Source organism: Rhea americana, unplaced genomic scaffold (genome assembly GCF_003343005.1).
Source record: "Rhea americana isolate MKP2758 unplaced genomic scaffold, rheAme1 scaffold_362, whole genome shotgun sequence".
In the NCBI taxonomy this organism is placed as follows: domain Eukaryota; kingdom Metazoa; phylum Chordata; class Aves; order Rheiformes; family Rheidae; genus Rhea; species Rhea americana.
The window spans coordinates 313,793-331,644 of record NW_028186493.1 but is presented as its reverse complement, the minus strand read 5'-3'; the positions used below and the strand labels follow the sequence as shown (position 1 = coordinate 331,644).

The window sequence follows — 17,852 nt, the reverse complement described above, 5'->3', positions numbered from 1 at the left end:
GTTTTAAGAGTCTTCAAGAATGGAAAGATCAGCTCTCCATGTCTAGTAGGGAGGACAAGAGGCAGGGAACTAAAACTGTACCAAGAAATACAGGTCCTTCAGGCCTGTTGGTCTTTGCTTTAGCCTGAAGAATTAGTCAAGCAATCTATGGAGACTTGCTTGCAAAAATCAGAAATATTTCTCAGTCAGATGTGAAATGGTCCTTTCTCTAGGTTTCAAGCACTGTCCCAGAATCTGCTTTAAGTTGTTTCGTTTCCGCCAAGAATAAATGAATTACATTTTTTGACTTTGGGGGGCGTGGGGAAAAAAAAGGAAACTGGCTGAGCAGTTTAAAGCAAACTCCTCCAAACACTATTTCTGAGTCTCAAGTAGCTCATGTTCTCAAGTTCACCTGAAATATAGCACATCTAAGCACAGCTTATAAGACACTAGTGTGCACATAAATGCATGCTCATGCACACATACGCAAGCTGAAAGCACAGAGCTGCTTTTATTGGCTTGGTGACTGTTCAATGTGACACAAAGAAATGTGTCTTGATAGAAAAGCAAAAGAGAAGGGTTACACATTTTAAATATTTTCAAATACAAAAATTGTAAACAAAATACATAGGCATTCTTAAAGTGTGGTCCATCTTTTAATTTATGTGGAAGATATCAACAATGTAACAAGGATATGTTCAACAGATTCATGCAACTAAGTTATTTCAGAAACAGAGCAATTTAAGAGGGGCGAACTTCCCAGAATGCCCTAAAACAAGGCTCTGAATGCCTTTGCTGAAGACAATAGTAATGCAGGAGTGCAAATCCATTCTTGACAGGACTACCTCTTTCCTGAGGTAATGCTTGTCTAAAATCAGTAGGAAGCTTCTGACCAGGTATGTCCACCCAGGAGAGATACTTTGTGATGCTATGAGTCTGTTCAATGCTAGAAGTGCTAGTGCATTAAGCAGTCTCACATCTGTGAGCCAAACCTCCTGAATATGAACATCATCACCCTGAGATACTGGAAGATATCTCCAAGCCAACTGGGAACCAAGAACCGGTTGAGATAAGCTACTTCCAAAGGTGTATTGGGAGATAAAAAGGAGGGAAAGACTGGATTTTGGTAAGAACAGAACTCAGTAGTACAGACTGAGACACCCTGGCCAATTTAAGTGGTTATCTTGCCCTTCCCCTTGTTGCTCAACACAGATCACTTGCCCAGCTCATGATGTGCAACATCACTTCAAGAAGCAAGGCTGCTGCACTTAGTGGAAAATACTGGGTCCTGCACAGGCTGTCTTGGCACTCTGTGCCCCTGACCAGCTCCTCTTACTGAGGGAGACAGAGAGAGAGTGCCACTTCTCAGAGGAAGAGGAGGAAAAGGTGGGGTTACAGGACCCAGGTCATATCCCAAGAGAAATATCACTGAAGTGAGCCAACAGCCCGTGCCGTCACTTTATTCCATGTAGGAGCTCCCCTTACATTTAAGCCACTTGTGTGTTGAAGGAAAAATTTCCAATATTCTTGAGATAATAGGACCAGCCCCACAGGTTTTCCACGCAGAAGTCAGTATCCCGTGCCAGCCGCTTTATTAGCAGGTACATGCCACCCAGTCCTGCTGCCCCCATGACAAAGAGCCCTCGATTAATTACCTGCAAGTATAAGAAGAAATCTAGGTGTTGTCAGAAGTTTGCTCCTACCTTGCAGGCACAGGAAGAAGGCTCCAGACCTCCATTCCTTTTTCCCAAGCAGGACCAAGAGCTGCCACATAGCTGCACATAGCATGGGGAGCTAAAACAGGTCATCTCCCACTGCTTTCATGCTGCATCACCTTCTGCCCCTACTGCAAACAAGTCCAAGGGCAGGACAGCTAGGGAAACCTCCCACCCAAACAGCCCCACAGCACTCCTCTACCTGATGCCAACTGAAATAGTAGCCCTGGCCCAACACAGTGACAAGACAACACCAGCCATACTAACGATGCACAGTAAAGGAGCAGCTCCAAAAGCAAGGGAACTCCCTGCTCCAGCTACAAGTGAGGAGATGTGAAACACAAGCAGGGAAGGTGTGTTACCCTGTATGTAGTGTGGAGCCCTCCGGGCTGCTCTCAAACAACTGGAGAGCCTTAATGCCTGCTTAGCATCCGCCTGGCAATGTCATCAAACTCTCATCCCCACAACTGAGCGGTGCTAGCACGCAGGATGCAAAGCTCATGAGTGTCCTCACACAGAGAGGATGGACACTAGCTCTGACTAACCTTCTTCTGCCACTTCCAGCGCTGCAATGCTTCATGGTAGCGAATTCTGGTGAATGTGACCTAACAGACAGCAAAAGCTGGTCACTATCTCAGAGGAAGCTGGAATAACCCATGGCAGGAGATCAGGGAAGCAGGGACAGAGGAGTTGGCATTACCATGGTGTACAGCGGGACGATAGTGGAAGGCATGAGGGTGTGGAGGAAGTCGTCTACGTGCTTTCGGAAAATGAACCACATTGAATTCACATGCTCTCGCATCTGCAACAGATCAACAATCACTAGTTTGCAAGCTCTCGTGGAAGACATCCCTGCTCCTTGCTAGCTTTTCCCAGAGCTCTCACTATCATGGGGAGTAATGCTACAGGAGCAGAGCCTCCCCAGCCCTAGGGTCATTCAAAAGCTTAGGCTAAATTACATTAGTGTGAGGACTGCCAGTGGTGGCAGCAAACAAGCAGTGAACCATGACATGTAGCACAGGCACATAGTTTGCTGAGTGCATCACTCCCCTTCTTAGAAGGTCTAAGGGAATATCCAAAATCAGTTAACTGGTAAGCCAAGGTGAGGGAGCCATCCTGCACGTGAATGCTGAGAACAAGCAGTGAACAACCTTGGCCTCACCAGAGCCCCTGCTCATATCCTTGCCACAGCCTACAGAGCATTACAGGCTACTTGGTGCCCTGGCAGGCATCCCATCAGGGGAGAGAAGAGAGGCCAATGCAGTCATGCTCTTAAAGTTGCCAAGACCCAGGAACCTGTTTCAACTTCCATACAAGTGCTCCTGCTCTGCTTCCACAATGCTCTCCTCAACTCCGCTCTTTGCCATTCAGATGGAGAACTGGCTCTCTGCTCAGCCTTCTCCATCATGGTTTCCCTCCTCATTTCAGTAAAGGTTCTGGGAAATCACGATTAGAGAAAACAGTGCCCACATCTGCACTGCCATCATTGCATGATGATATGCACATGCATTAGTGAGCAGGAGAGTGGCATCCAAAGCCATCTCTTAGCTGTCAAATCTCCTTTTGCCCAAGTACTCAGGCCTCCATAAAGAGGCAGAGCATCCCCAGCACAGAGCTATAAGAAAACACACAGACACGGGAATCTCCTTAGCACAGTAAAACTGGCAGGACTTGGAGGACTCAGATATTCTGCTCTTCCTTCTCCCTGCTCAAGTGCAGATTCCTTGATTAACAAAGCAGCGTGTCGCTGCACAGACAGAGCCCATCACCTACAGAGTCTGTGCATTGCTCATTTACCTCTACATAGTTGTACATGGCTAAATCTGAGATCGCATGGTCATCTGGTACCCTCAGCCTGGAGAACTCGGGAAGGCAAACACCTAAGAAAAGGCAGCAGCACCAGTTAGCTCCACAGGGTTGCCAGTCTGCTTTGAACAGCAGAGGACTCCCACTCTGCTCTCACTCCTGCCCCTGCCGTCTCACTCACCAAAGTCATTGTGGAACTGGTCCATTAACTCATCAAAAACCAAACAATCCTCAAAGCCCTGAGGGAAAAATTGGAAGGTTAATAAATATCAGGAATCACGTTTAAGAGAAATACCCTCATGGATGCTTAGCAAGCACAGCCTATTCACACGTGTGGGATCACACTGACCACTCTATTTCAGAGCAGGATTCTTCCTGCAGGGCACATCACCAAGGATGTTGTAGAAAAAATGGTAGGAATTTGCCTTTCTCTACAGCCTTGGACTCCCCTGATGAATCATCCTCTCAGGCCTCATGAGCAGACAGCACCACCCCGTCCTCTGCTCCCCAGAATCCACAGGTGGATCCCTGAGTTAATGGACAAACAGTTGGGTGGAATTCAACACCCACCAAACGCACAGGATGCTAGACCATGGGACAAGCCAGCCCTCAAATGCTCTGTAGTTACACTCTAAAAACAGGCATTTCTGGATGAAAAGAGTGAAGACCTGGCAGATGCAGCCCAAGAAAGACCATGGACTTACCGCATTCATGCCTTGCCCATAGAAGGGCACAACCGCATGCGCAGCATCTCCCATTAACACACACCGGGAAGCAATGTGGTAGGAAGAACACTTCACAGATATCATGGCCTGGGCTGGCAGCAAAAAGTAATCACGCTTCAGCTCTCGCCTTCAGGCAAAACAACAGATATTTCACTTGGTGGTACCACAAGAGGCAATGAGAACAATTCATGCCGTGTCCAAGCTCAGAAAGCCAGGGTCACTGGTTTTCGGTCAGCCTTGGAGTGCAAAAACAACACCTATTCATTGAGATATTTATGCTAGAAAAAAATATGGTAGCCAGAACACCTACTTCATTAACTTCACCATATGAGTTAAGCAAGGATGCAATAGGTATGTGGTGTCATGTGATTTCATAAAAGCGATAGCTTTGCTTCCCACAGGCACACCACAATCAGACCAGTCTTGGTAAAGATCCTACTAACACTGTGTACTCTTCACTCCTATCTCAGAATCACAGTGAAAGATGGGGCTGTGCAAGYGCAACCATCTCCATTCAGCAAAATGCCACATCTGCTCAAAAACCTGGGTCTAATGAGGATCAAGTACGTGCTTAAAGGTTCTCTGAGATCCAGGAGTTTGGTAGCTCTTTAAATGCTCTGCCAGGCACTTGCACAGTATGTGTGCACACACATGAATGTTGGACTTCAAATGGACCAAATATTTTGTCTACATGTTAAGGTCTGCACACACAACTTCCCCAGGGGTAAGAATTTCATGGACATCAGTCCTCTTACTGTGAACACCTGTGGATGCTGTCACTGTAGGAAGGATATATCCAGAGGATATCCGTGTTCCTAAATTTATATGAAAGGTCCATGATACAGACTAAAGAGAAAAGGAAGCTACTTAATACAGCTTAATATCAGCTGAAGAAAGCCCATAATAGCTATGTTACAAAGCAGAAGTATTAATAACACTGTGTGGAACTCCAGCAGCTGTGGCGCTTTGTTATTTGCAGGGGAGTGAGGACACATTGAACAGAGAAACTGTTGTCTGGACTCGACACAGGTCACAGCCCTCCCTGCCTTTGGGAAACTCAGGAGGAGTGGGACGCACCGTGCCCAAGGGCAGGGCACCAGCTCCATGCTGCTGCCCTTGTGCTGTATGTTCAGCAGTGAGAACCAACCAGGGCCCACACCACACAGGGAGTAGCACACCGCTGAGAACCACTTGCTCTCATACCTCACAAGCCCAATATTTATTTTAGCCCTGCAATCGATAAGCATCAGACTTTTAGTCAGCCCAGCGTTTTTGCTTGTTTGCTTTTTACCAAGCATGATACCTGCTAGTCCAGTCTGTTAAAATCTCAACACACTTCCCAACTATTTGAACAGCAGGATTGCCTTTGTGCTACTGATTTCAAAACATGACCTTTTACTCAGCTTTAGTGGAGTCACTTTACCCACCAAACTCTGTCATCAGGAAAACACAGCTTACGAACAACTAATCCATATAGCATCCCTCAAGTTTAAAAACAGCTTCATTGGTAAGTTTTTGAAACTTAATAGCAATTATCCTGAAGTTCCCAAGCTTCACTGGGGATGGTCCACCTCCTCTTAAAGCTCCACCATGTAAACAGAGCAATACACGCACTGGGAGAGGATATGTACCCCAGGATACTTCTCTTCTAGCTCTGAATCACTGATTGCCACTATATTCTCATGATACGTCGGCCCTGCTCACAGCACCTTAAAGCATGGGACATGCTCTTCCTGCTCGTCTCCAGTGCCAGGTTAAGAGTTGCAAGTCTAGAGGTAGCAGGGGCCTGCCAGCCACTACCCAGCCACTTTGCACTGCCTGAAGAACAGAGGGACCACAGTGCAGCAGAAGGCCTGGCCTGTTAGCTTTTGTGCAAGGCACCACTCATATATCATCCACACACTCGAGGGACAGGGCCGGTTCCTGCCGTATCACAAGCTCATTATTCCAATGAAGAAATGAGTTCCAGTGAGCTCATTCCCCACCTCTTTTAGACCTACAGGCTATGGAGCTTCACCAGAAAGCTGAAGAGAGTGTTTGCAGCCCCCTGGTCTGTGTGGACACATTCCCTGCCTTTTACAGTGTTGTCCTGATTAGCAAGAAAAAGAGATGAGAACACTTACTCTCCAATGAGGGGAATTGAATCTGGAAAGTAGGTCTGGAAAAAATCCAGTACTTGCTCGCCAGTTGTGAGGTTCTCAAATTCTTCAAAGGGCATGAAGAGAGTGCAGGTGAAGGACTTGTCCTACCAATCAAGAGAGGAGATTTAGAAAAAAACAAGACATCAAAGAGAATATCTGATGCCTGGATCAGCAGCACAGTGCCCAGTATTTCTGTCATTCAGGAATCACAGTGACCAGCTTGCACAGTGGGAAATGAATACCAACAGCCCATTTCCTATGATGTGTTTATACATGCTAGAGAGCACCAAATTGAAGGCATGAAAAAAAAAGGGAATGAGGGGGAAGCAGAAAAAAGCAATGTGTGTCCTGCTAGAGATTGGGCTTGGCATATCCCTCTGACACTCTTGCATCTGATTTGTATCATTCAGCTGTAGAGCTCTGGTTTTCTGGTGGGCTCCTGTGGGCGTGGGTGAATGGATAAAGAACAGAAGCTGCCCAGGTACCTGTTCAGCCCAGTGGGGCACAGCCATCTCTTGGGGCACTGCGCTTCACCCATCCACAGTCTGTCAGATGCCTAGAAAAGCCTGGAATTCTGATCTGGGAATTCTCTAAGCAGACGTGATCCCTCCTGCCCCCAGCTCGTGCTGCATTTGCCACTGCAGTGAGTTCATTTCCCCAAGCCCCATCCCATGCCCCAAGGGAGCGTGGCCATGAGCTGTTACCATATTAGGCAGTGCAATCATCATGAAGGTGTTTCTTGGCCAGATATGGAGGTAGTTTGGTTCCATGGCAAACTGTAAGGAGAAAAAAAAAAAAAAAAAAAAAACACTTAGTGCCCTGATCAGCTCTGCTCAGCTCCCCCAGACCATTCACTGGTTTCCTTCTGTATTAGCTCACTAGTTCCTATCCTCTTACTCCACAAGAGGATGCAATGATCACAGGGCCCCTCCCCACGGGGGAGGGAAAGTACCTGATGCTTCAGTGAGAAACATGGCAGGAGGAAAGAGGAGGGAAAACAGGCTGGTTTGTCATCACTGATGTCCCCACAGACACCTTCCCATATTTCCTTGAGCTGGAGTTAATCTTCACCAGCCTGGGGTAGACCCTTTAGTATCAGGGAATTCTACAGCCTGGTCCAAAACATTGGCCCCACCACTGGCAGAGAGAGATGCCTGCTTTCTCACTGGATAGCTTTAATCTYTTAGGAGGCTGGGGCTGAGCCTCACGTGAGAAATGAGTTTCTCTAGAGCTGCTGTAGCAGAGCCATCATGAGACAAGAATGAGGTATCACACCTGAGAAGGCTGTGGCAACCCCTGGGACAGACACTTACATCTCCATCCTTGGAGGGGATGGTCAGCTCCATATAGCCATGAGGGATGTACTCCTGACTGTAGTTAAAGCRCGTTTGCCTCATGAACTGCTTTCTGACGGTTGAGAAGGCTCCATCGCATCCCACAATGAGATCATAAGTGACTTCCATGGGTGGCTGGTCAGAACTGAGAAGCAAGAGTCAATTAGAATAACATTGTCATAAACACTAGGTTGGGTCAGTGTACCAGTCCAACATTACTGAGTGCAGAAGATTATTTTTGTGTAATATTGCTGCAAAAATGACTGCATGACCTGCAGTATTTTTAATCTTCTAGGGTATGGAGAGACTGGTTTTCATTAACTAGGAAGATCAGTGTTATAAAAAATAATTATTTTGTAGACTGTCAAAAGCTGTCAAAAACTCTACCATATATATCCAAACATGTAATAAACACTGTTGATATAATGTTGTTACTTCGCAGAGCCTGTATTTGCAGGTAACTCCCAGGGCCCCAAGAGTCCTAAAAAGCATGATCCCAAGATTTCAAATCAAGAAACTAACCTTTCCAAAGCCTGTCACACACAAGTCTGCACTAATGCCAAAAACGTGGAGTTTCTGAGCTCTGATGGGTTTGATATAACATATCAGTGCCAGTTAGAATGATTTGATAGTTTCAAAAAAATGGCCATGTAGGTTTCCTAAGAGGATGCACACATTAGAGACTCAGCAGGCTGTTTTTGTCCAACTGAGATGGAAGCATAATCAGAACGTAGAGCAACTATGCCACAAGGTCATCACCTGCTCTCCTTAAAGAGCAATCTGCCCCTGCCACAGCCTGAAAAACAATGCTGCAAAGAAAGACATTTATTCCTGCACAGATCAGCAAATGTGTATCTAGCTTATTGTTGGTCCACTGAGAGGTTAGGGAATTGCTTAAACATTTTTAACCTCTCTGTGAACCCTGCTTTGATGTCTCTGCCTCTCAAAGCAGATGCCAACTTTTGTCCACTCAGGAATAACACTAGTTTTAAACTGACATTGCTCAATTGTTTGAGCTTTTATGACTTATTAAGCAAAAAGTAACTGAGAACAGTACTTTATCCCAGACCTGTACAGGGATTACCTTTTAATGGTCAATGTCCCTAACTCTGCATTGCACTCCAGGAGTTTGTGTCCAAAGTACAGTTTAGTGTTGGAGCACTTCTCTGCAGCTGTGAAAAGAAAAGGCAAGAAAATAGAGAGTTGTATTGACCCAAAATATTTCCATGGGATCCCAAAATTACAAAGACTTTTACTATTAGAGCAATAGTAGGAGGGGGGCAGCATGCACTAGAGTTATATTTTGTTAAATCTGGTAAAAATTATTTATAAATTCTATGAGAGTTCTCTCTTCGCCATAATACCATGAATATTCAAAAATTCTATGAGAGTTCTCTCTTCGCCATAATACCATGAATATTCAACTGTGTCCATCATGACTACCATCGTACTTCAGGACTGAAAGCAGCATCTGCAGTCAATGGGAAATTTGGAGAAATTTGACCTTGACTGCACAGATTTCACATTTTGCCACATGCTGTAATTTCTACTCAGATAATACTCACAAGTTGCAGAAAATGTCACAGAACGTGGAGAAGATGAGGAGATATCTTTCCTTCTTGAGCTCAAATAATTCTGAATAATAAACTCTTGCAAGAGTTGAGGGAACTGAAACAACAGGGCCCTCCACTCAAGGGGCAAATGCAAGGAAAGCTGTTCAGGAATTTCTGCGTATGCAGAAAGGCCTCACAGGGAGTTGTTTTAATATATTTTTGTATAAGAAAAGCAACAGAAAAACAGCACATAGGGAGAAAGAGAAGACAGTAAAGCACCTCCAGATGTGACTGTAGAAACTTTGGTCAACACAGTTCTGAGGAAAGCATGTGTTCAAGGGAACAGGACTTTCACATTTCTGTATRCAGACAGAACTGCATCTAAGACAGCAGTTTCTCATCAAAAATTTTTTTAAAACCCTGCCAGATACTGTGTTTTGGCTGACCACAAAGGTAAAAGGGATAATGTTTTTCTTACTAAATTCATCAGGCGGGTCCAAACTCAGCAAACTGTTCAACTAGCAACTCGTACACTCAGAAGATGGCTTATTGTTCCTATTCACCTCACTCCTATGCAGGGCACATAATTAACAACAGAAGAAACAACCTCACCAAATCTTTACATCTCTAACTTCAAAAGATGCTCTTTGCTTGTATTTTGTTTCATATCTGTTGTTTTTGCTTCTTCCATGTACAGAGTCTGTCAGGCATTTGATTCTTGGATCAACAGTGTTTAAAATGGGTTCTTAAAGCAAACTTTATTTTCTTAGGACAAACTCTAAATTCTCAGTGCAAAGAGCATACAAGTATTCACAAAAAGACCTGGAAACTTACCTGTTAATAGCTCTCTGTTTAGATTTGCTCTGTCCACAGAGAGAATGTACTGCAAAAACAAATAAATGATGAGTTTATGATGAGGAAGTATTTCTGAAGACTGTTTTGTACAAACATATGAGAAGAACTACCTCCTCAAAGAGTCCCAGGACACCCCCCCTGAACCTGGGACACATACTTCAGTCCGCTCCCCTCTTACACCATTTTTTCTAAGAGTATGACCACCAGCTTGTATACATTTTCCAGCAGTGATCTGCCTACTATGAAATGGGGGAAGAGAAGAGGAAGGTAATTGAAACAAGGCTGACCCAACTGTATTGTATCATTGTATCCTTGCCAGAGAAGAGTTATGAGAATTGAAGAGTTATAAGTAAAGAGTTATGGGAATCAAAATCTGTGTGCTTTATGTATTAAAAAAACAAACAAAAGCTATTTGGAGGCACATGCAGCCACATCAGTAAAAGGCTTGCAGACAGATCTGATAATGTATAAAATGAATATCATCTATTTTCTCAGGATAGGAAAGTAGCAAATCCTGCTACTGGATGGGGGTAAATGAATTTCTTTCTGGAATGCTGTTACCTCAATCTTTGTGGATGCACCTTAATCCCTGTTCTGTGGGCAACTGCTACCCATCACACAGTTGTAAACAATTTCAAAGGTACTCAGAAATGACAGTAGGACACCAGTACCTGGTTCTTCTTTCCATAGGGGATTGAATACTTTTTCCCTGTAGGTGTATGTATCCTTCTTGCCCACATAGGAATGCCTTTGGACACAATCTAAAATTGAAAGCGAACAGGCTTCAGTCTTCCAGCTGCTGAGTTGCTAAAGACCAGGACACAAACCACTAACATCATCCCCCCCGCCCTTAAACACCGTATCCAGTGTGACAAACTGAGCCAGAACCAGCAAAATGGGATGCTCTGTGCTCATATACTTTTGTGTCATCAGCAAGGTTACTAAGGAAAGGTTTACATTTTATTGAGATAATTTACAAGCTCATTCTCACAAAAATCAGAGGTAAGTGATTTTTGGACCAAAAGCAAAAATCCCAGGGTATAGGAGCTGGGGGAATCAGAGCCAAATTACATCTTGGGATATGAGCTGTCAAAACCTGGGTTTCTTCTCTACACGGATTGGGGGGGGGGGGGCAGGCATAAAGATCACTCCGGTGTGAACATCTGGATTTTAAATGGCATTGAGCACTCTGGAGAAGAGGCTAGGCTCTGAGCCAAGTGCAGTATAAAGAAATCATAGCATGCCCAGGCACCACTCCAGAGTCCATTGAGGAAGGTAGTGAAAAGGGCAGGCCCAAAGCTAGAGGATTTATGAGAAAATACAAATCTGAGCATTTCAGAGGTGAAATCAGCTTTCACTTTCTGCTTGCATATTTGGGGATTTCACTGACTTCTGCCATGTTTGACCTCACCCTCCAAGAGGGAAATGAGCACAGAGGGGAGGTAAACACTGGAAGAAGCTGTTTGTCTGGTGATCTCACGGRGGGGTGACATGACTGGTGAGCACCCACTGTCACAAAGTCTGCAGGCCTCAGCAGGACCCCAGCTACTTGGGGATCAGGATTCTGGCCCCCAGGGCAAGGGAACGAGCCCTGTGCCACAAGGCAGTAGAGAGCCAGGCTGCTGACACGCTGCAGGATAGGTTTACCTCAGCCCTCACGAAAGCAAACCTACCCCTGCAGTGACACCTTGGTGCTTAGGGAGCAGAACAGAGAGGGCCCATCCATCACCAGCCTACGTTAACAGCATCTTAATGGGAAAGGAGGAGGGTACCTGATCTTCCATCCCTACAGCTTTGAGGGCCTGGCGTCCTCTGTGGGAGAGCGCCAAGTTAATGCTTCTGCCACGGGTAAAACTCGCAACCCGGATATCTGCAAGGAAAGAGAAAGAGGAGTGGGTTACACGAATGCCAATACCTCCTGAGCAGGCAAGACCCCAGGCGGGGCTGTCTCTCCTGAAATCTCCACAGCGACATCAGGCCAAGATGAGGTCTGCAGTCATGGCAGCTCCAGGGCAAAGTCAGTGACTGAACGCATAGCCTTGCTGGACTACAATCATAGCTCTGACACTGAAGAACCAGAGTTCCTCATACTCTCTCTGATATGACCCTGGTCTCCATGACAGCATCCCCCCTGCCAAAGCTGGACCATGACTGCTGGACCACAGGCAGAGCAGCCAGGAAAAAAATAACTCTGCCTCCTGGGCCCTGACTATGAAGGTAATATTTTCAGAGGTCACATATGCTCTCTCCTTTTCCAGATGTCTGATGTGAATCAGGGTACTACTGGTCAATCCCATGGTGTAGTTGCAGCTGAGGTGGGACCTGCACCATTTACTGATTTATAGTGGTGGTATCTGTACGATGGCTCTAGCAAAGAATCACCTGCCCTTCTGCTGACATCTCTCAAAAAACTGCAATGCATAGCCTCCAGGTTTTCCCAAGGCTCAGTGATACTGTTTACGTGTCGGTTTTGAACAGTGTTTTATCTAAAAACAGCATTCTTCCTTACACTGCATTTAGCATGGTCACTGCATCTACATCCCACTCGTATCGAGGCTATGCTAAGAGAGCTGAGGGAGACGGTGAAAAACTGTGCTGTTCTTAGGCCTCCTGGAGGCAGGCGTATGGGGCAAGCCTTGCTTGGTGTGATATGCAATGCAGAGATGCCAGAGAGAAACCTGCCATCTCTAAGTGAATCTCTGTACATTTTTAGAGTCACTTATGTTTTCTAATTCCCTATTAATGAAGAAAACTTCCCCTGTTCAAAACAGAGTGGGAACTGAAGGAGACTGTAGAAAGAAGACGGTATGAAGAACTTCTTTTCTGGACCTGTACAATTTCTCTTGCTGCATGAGGAAAACAGTGCCTTAGCGATTCTACCCGTAACAATTTGCTTTTATGCCTCACCCCTCCCTCCCAATATGAACCGTTAACAAAGGTGTCCAGAAACAGGAGCATTGGGAAGGACATGCTTGAGCTAGTTAGAGCCCTGGAGGGCCAGAGCCTAGGGAGCAGGGGATGCAAGGCTTCACTTTTGTGAAGAGACACTGGATAAAGAGTCCATATGAGAGACATATGCCAACAGAACAGTAGCCAGAGACGGTAGCTGAAGCTTTCTGAGGTGCCAGGAGGCAGCACATATGGCTTCAGCACATTGGGATAAAAATACAACTTCCTCGAAGTACGTGCTCAGGGGAGAATTTGGTCCATAGATCTGAAAAAAAGAATTCCAAAGCAAGACAGAGAGGAGACATTGAAGGATCCTGATAATGAAGGGCAGAAGTGAGATTAGGAGGCAGCAGAGGACTTGTCTCAGAGATGTCCTTGCCTTGTGAAAGATGCTGCCTCCCATGTCTTACATCCAGCAAAGGCGGCAGATGTTAGAAGGCACATTCAGCTGTTGGGAACACAGCTGAGCAACTGGGGAGGAAAACCACCACAGAGAGCTTAGACTGCCACTTCCTCAGTCCCTTTTCTAGTCTCAAGGAAACAGCTGCTGCTGCTGAGAGCTGTGAAGGGACTGCTAGATCATGACAGTTGCACAARTGCCATAGGACATGTTGTCAGTAAGAGCCATTTCTCCCTCTGAACAAAGACAGTTGAACAATTTATGCCTGGGAACTTCTTATCCTCCACTGAGTACCACAAACTCATATTCCTGGGAAACTGCCCAGTCACGTTCTTGGTTACTGTTAAAATTCTGATAGAAATATTTAAGCACTGACATGTGCTCTTTCAAATGAATTTATTTGGATTTGCATTACTGTCTAGCCAAAAGTATGTATTTATTGCACAGAGTCTTGTCCCAGTAATTTTCAAGATGGATCACATTTCAGCAAGAGCAACGGGCCTAAATTCAGCAACTGAATGGCAAAATTCACCTGACTCAAAACTCGTGCAAGAACGGCCATACTTKACAAACCACAGATCTACAGAGGCTAAGATCCTTTCTCTGGCAGTGACCAACATTTACTGTTTCAAGAACAGTAGAATAGGACTGACATGTAGTGCTGCTTCCCCACAGTACTCTTCCAGCCTCAAAAACATTTGCATGCCAGGACTCCAGGGGGGAGAAGTGTTATCCTTGCAGTGATAGCTGGATGGACTTTTCTTCAATTAATTTGTCCAGAGGCTTTCTAAATCCATGTAACTTTTAGCATCTACGACATCCTAGAGCAAACAGTTAACATAAGAAGAAACATTTCCTTTCGTTTTGAATCTGCAACATACTTTATTCACTTGAGGCCTGCTACTGCTTCTGCTAGAAGGAACTGCAAACATTACCATATCCTGCTTCATGTGCCTTTTTTTTTTTTTTTTTTTTCTGAAGAGTCTCAGCTTGACTAGTTATTCCTCATAAGAAAGCCATTCTGCACCTTTGGTCACCCTCATTTCCTGTCCTTGAACTTTCTCCAGCTGTAACTCATTCTTTCTGCAATGAGAGCCCCAGAATTGTGCCCACAGCTCAAGATGGGCACATCTGGGATTTGTGCAGCCTGCAATAGTTTCACAGAACTGCCCACTGCAATGTCTTCCTGAGCAGTAACAGTTGTGACAGAGCTTGCATTTTATATGTAAAGTTGGATTCTTCTTCCCAAGCGCCTCTGTTTACATTCATCTAAATTGAATTTCACCTTTCGTATTATCATTTTCATCTGCTGTTTTCACCAGTCATTTAATGTGTCATCTCTGGCCAGGTTTTATTTCTCTGAGCTGATACTGGAAGCAAATATTTTTTCTCTCTTTTAGCCAGCATCTGGGCTCAATTACTTCTCTGCTGTGGTGCTGAGGAAGCTAGGGGCTTCCTCAAAGTGCTCTCCATCTCTTCAGGGAGGTGTGCAGCTATCTGAAGATCTTGTGACTTTCCAGATTTTTAGATACCATCTAAGAAACACAAATGCTGCCATGTTTCTACCAAAGCAGACAGCCCTGCTGGGGGTCACACACTTCTGTGTGCCACAGAAGATTGCTTTGAGAAATGAAAATACCCGCTCCATGCCAAAAAGTCCTTTAAAACAGTGAGGCTATCACACTTGCACGAGTCTTCCCACTTCCTCCACAATGGTTTCTGAAGTTGTAGCTTTCTTCCAGTGAGAGCCTTTGCCACTARCCTCATCAGAAGGCAAGGTCAACCTATTTACTCCGTGTGGATTCACTACATCTAAACACAGAATGCAGGACAGCTCTTCCAGCCCAAATCATTTCCACTCTTGCTGCTAGCATGCCTTCCCTCCCACTGATCACAGTGGTTATAAGTCAAGTCAGTGCTTTTATTCCTAACAGACAACAGCTATCCACAGTGATTGCTCAAATTTCTGACTCAGCTGGGGTCAATGGCACCAACCTATAATTCTTAACAGAGACCAGCTTTCAAAGGGGAGAATTTAATCAATATTTAAAAGGAAACAATTTAGCAACTAAATGGTATGTTCTATCCACACAAAACAACTGTGTGTGCTCCCCCCCAACACACACAGAAGCTAAAGGAAAGAGTTAAAATAATAYCCCAAAACAAATGCTTTAGATTTTTTTTTCTTTTTCCAGTTTCAGTGTGCTCATGCAGTTCCATTTTTACTTTTTACAGGAACTGCTGTAAGAGACATCAACATATTAATAAAACAATAATAGGCTGGACTTACCTTCTCTGGCTTCATAAACRTCAACATGGAAACCTCGTCTAGCAAAGAAACAGGCATTTAATGCACCCACCTACAAGAGAAGGACCAGGGATTTTCATGGGTACAGAACAATTCTCTCTCTACTTGGAAGCTCCCTACTCCTCTGTGAACTATATTTATATTCCTTGATAGAATCCAGGGTGCTGCAGCATTTCCCTGCTGACTGACTCCAGAAAGGTAGCCTGGCCTACCTGTACAAAAGCAAAATATTACCTTAAAGAAACAGCATACATACGCCCCGCTTTTTATTTAAGCGGTGCCACTGTCTTCATTATATCCCACCTCACTGAGTTTCTAATTTTCACCATTAATCCATGTTAGAACAACTACTACAGATTCTTTATTTCAGGACTCTGTTCCAGCAGCACAGGGACCAAGAAGCTAATGGCCAGATAAAAAATCTCAAAAGATACTGAGGCGTTTTGATACTCCATGCTGTCTTTTACAGTCAGTCGACCCTGCAGTTAGCAAAGGAAGAAAATTGTGCCCGAAGACTGGAGGCAGGACAGTATTTTTTCTTAGCCTAGTAGTTATACACCTATATTAGGTGGAAGGTAACCAAGTCTCAGTCCCTGCAAAGTATTTCCCGTTACTGAGTGACTTGGTTAAAATGAGAAATAGCCAAGATGCCAGACAATCTCACAGCTAGCCCTGTTCAAGGCTTTTTGAAAAGGCAGAGCCTGACTTGTGTTTTCCCAGCATGTGGTGTGCCTTCACAGAAGAAGCAGGCCTCTAAAGGTGCAACGATTCTCTATTGCTGYGTGGGTAATCCCCAAACAAGGGCTGTAACTTAGTGTACCTGAGGCAGTACTATTCCACTTCCCAAATCCCTTCCCCAGAAAAAAGTACTCTTTGGGCAGCAGGATTTATTTGCTTATACCAGTCTAGGCAGGTGTTGTAGCTCTCGTACYAGGCTCAAACATATGTTTCACTTACACTAGTGTCTGCCACAGACACTAGCGATGTCTCTAAAATCATCTCAGAGAGCAATTCTCTTAGCAGGACAGCCTAGCTGCACAAAAAACGGCTTGCTACCTCCCATGGGTGTAACTCAACCAACTCCTTGATAATATCCTATCCTCCAAAGGAGGAATATTTTAAGAAAAATATGCTGGGAAAAAAATGTTGTATTGAGACTTGAACTCAAGAGAGGAGCTATTTTCTTCCTTAATTTGCAAAACAAAGCAGCGAATGAACCGTGCTATGTGCAAGTAAACCTCCCACAGAGGAGRAAGATAAAATAGACAAAGGAGTTGGTTGCATTTCAAACATCTGCATCTCTTCACTCAGCTATCACTGACCTGTCCCTGCTGCATTTGCTGTCTGCATAGACAAATTCACTTTTATGTGGCCACCTTTCCAGAAATCTTCGTATCTAAGCTCAGCTCAACCGAGCAATCACCCAGCCTATAACCAAACAACACCATCATGGCCCTGACTCCCTGACAAATGCAATCAAATGAGACAAAAAAATGCACTTCCTACCAGACCGCCTCCGACAATGGCTACTTTCTTCCCCTTTGTATCACCGGACTTCATTGCTGTGACAGGCTCTGAGGAGCAAGTTTTTACTGCTACTGCGCCTGGAGAAACCAATGCCTCTTCTCACTTTGCTGATGTGCTACATTTGCTAGAGGGGAGGAGAAAGGAAGGGAAGTGAGTGGCTGAGTCATGCCTTCTTTCGTCTTTCCTAGTTAATATTCAACTTTTCACTTCCACTCCAGACCCCCAGGGAATTAGCCTGGCAATAAAACTAGCCCCATTGAGCTGCTCATTTGTTCTAGTGTGACTGTAGTATTATTTAACAAGACTTTGTTATAAGACCTCTTTTGAAATTTGTAAAGAAATTCTGATTTACAAGCATCACTCTTCCCTGCCCATCTCACCCCCATAACRTTCAGCCTGTGTTGAGCAGGGGGAACTGCAGCCACCTGGTATTTGCTGACTGCTCACACACATTTCTCTGAGAAGAAGGAATAAAGACATATTGCTTGACCCCAGCTGCAATTAGATCTTTCACCCAAAGAACCTGTGTATGGCTCAAGTATTTTGGGGATGTGACTGAA

General features: G+C 44.8%; 1 protein-coding gene across 1 annotated transcript; it reads right to left on the bottom strand.

Annotated features, from left to right (window-relative positions):
* Positions 1 to 620: 620 nt before the first annotated feature.
* Positions 621 to 17,412, bottom strand: KMO (kynurenine 3-monooxygenase). The gene is made up of 15 exons (XM_085312416.1): positions 17,272 to 17,412; positions 15,748 to 15,817; positions 11,881 to 11,978; positions 10,780 to 10,869; positions 10,088 to 10,136; positions 8,785 to 8,872; positions 7,680 to 7,845; positions 7,071 to 7,142; positions 6,349 to 6,470; positions 4,205 to 4,352; positions 3,682 to 3,739; positions 3,492 to 3,574; positions 2,395 to 2,496; positions 2,240 to 2,299; positions 621 to 1,634 (listed from the first exon to the last, which is right to left on the bottom strand). Exons 1-15 carry the CDS (start codon positions 17,323 to 17,325, stop codon positions 1,467 to 1,469), a joined length of 1,428 nt encoding a protein of 475 aa, XP_085168542.1. The 5' UTR covers positions 17,326 to 17,412; the 3' UTR covers positions 621 to 1,466.
* Between the last annotated feature and the right edge of the window lie 440 nt (positions 17,413 to 17,852).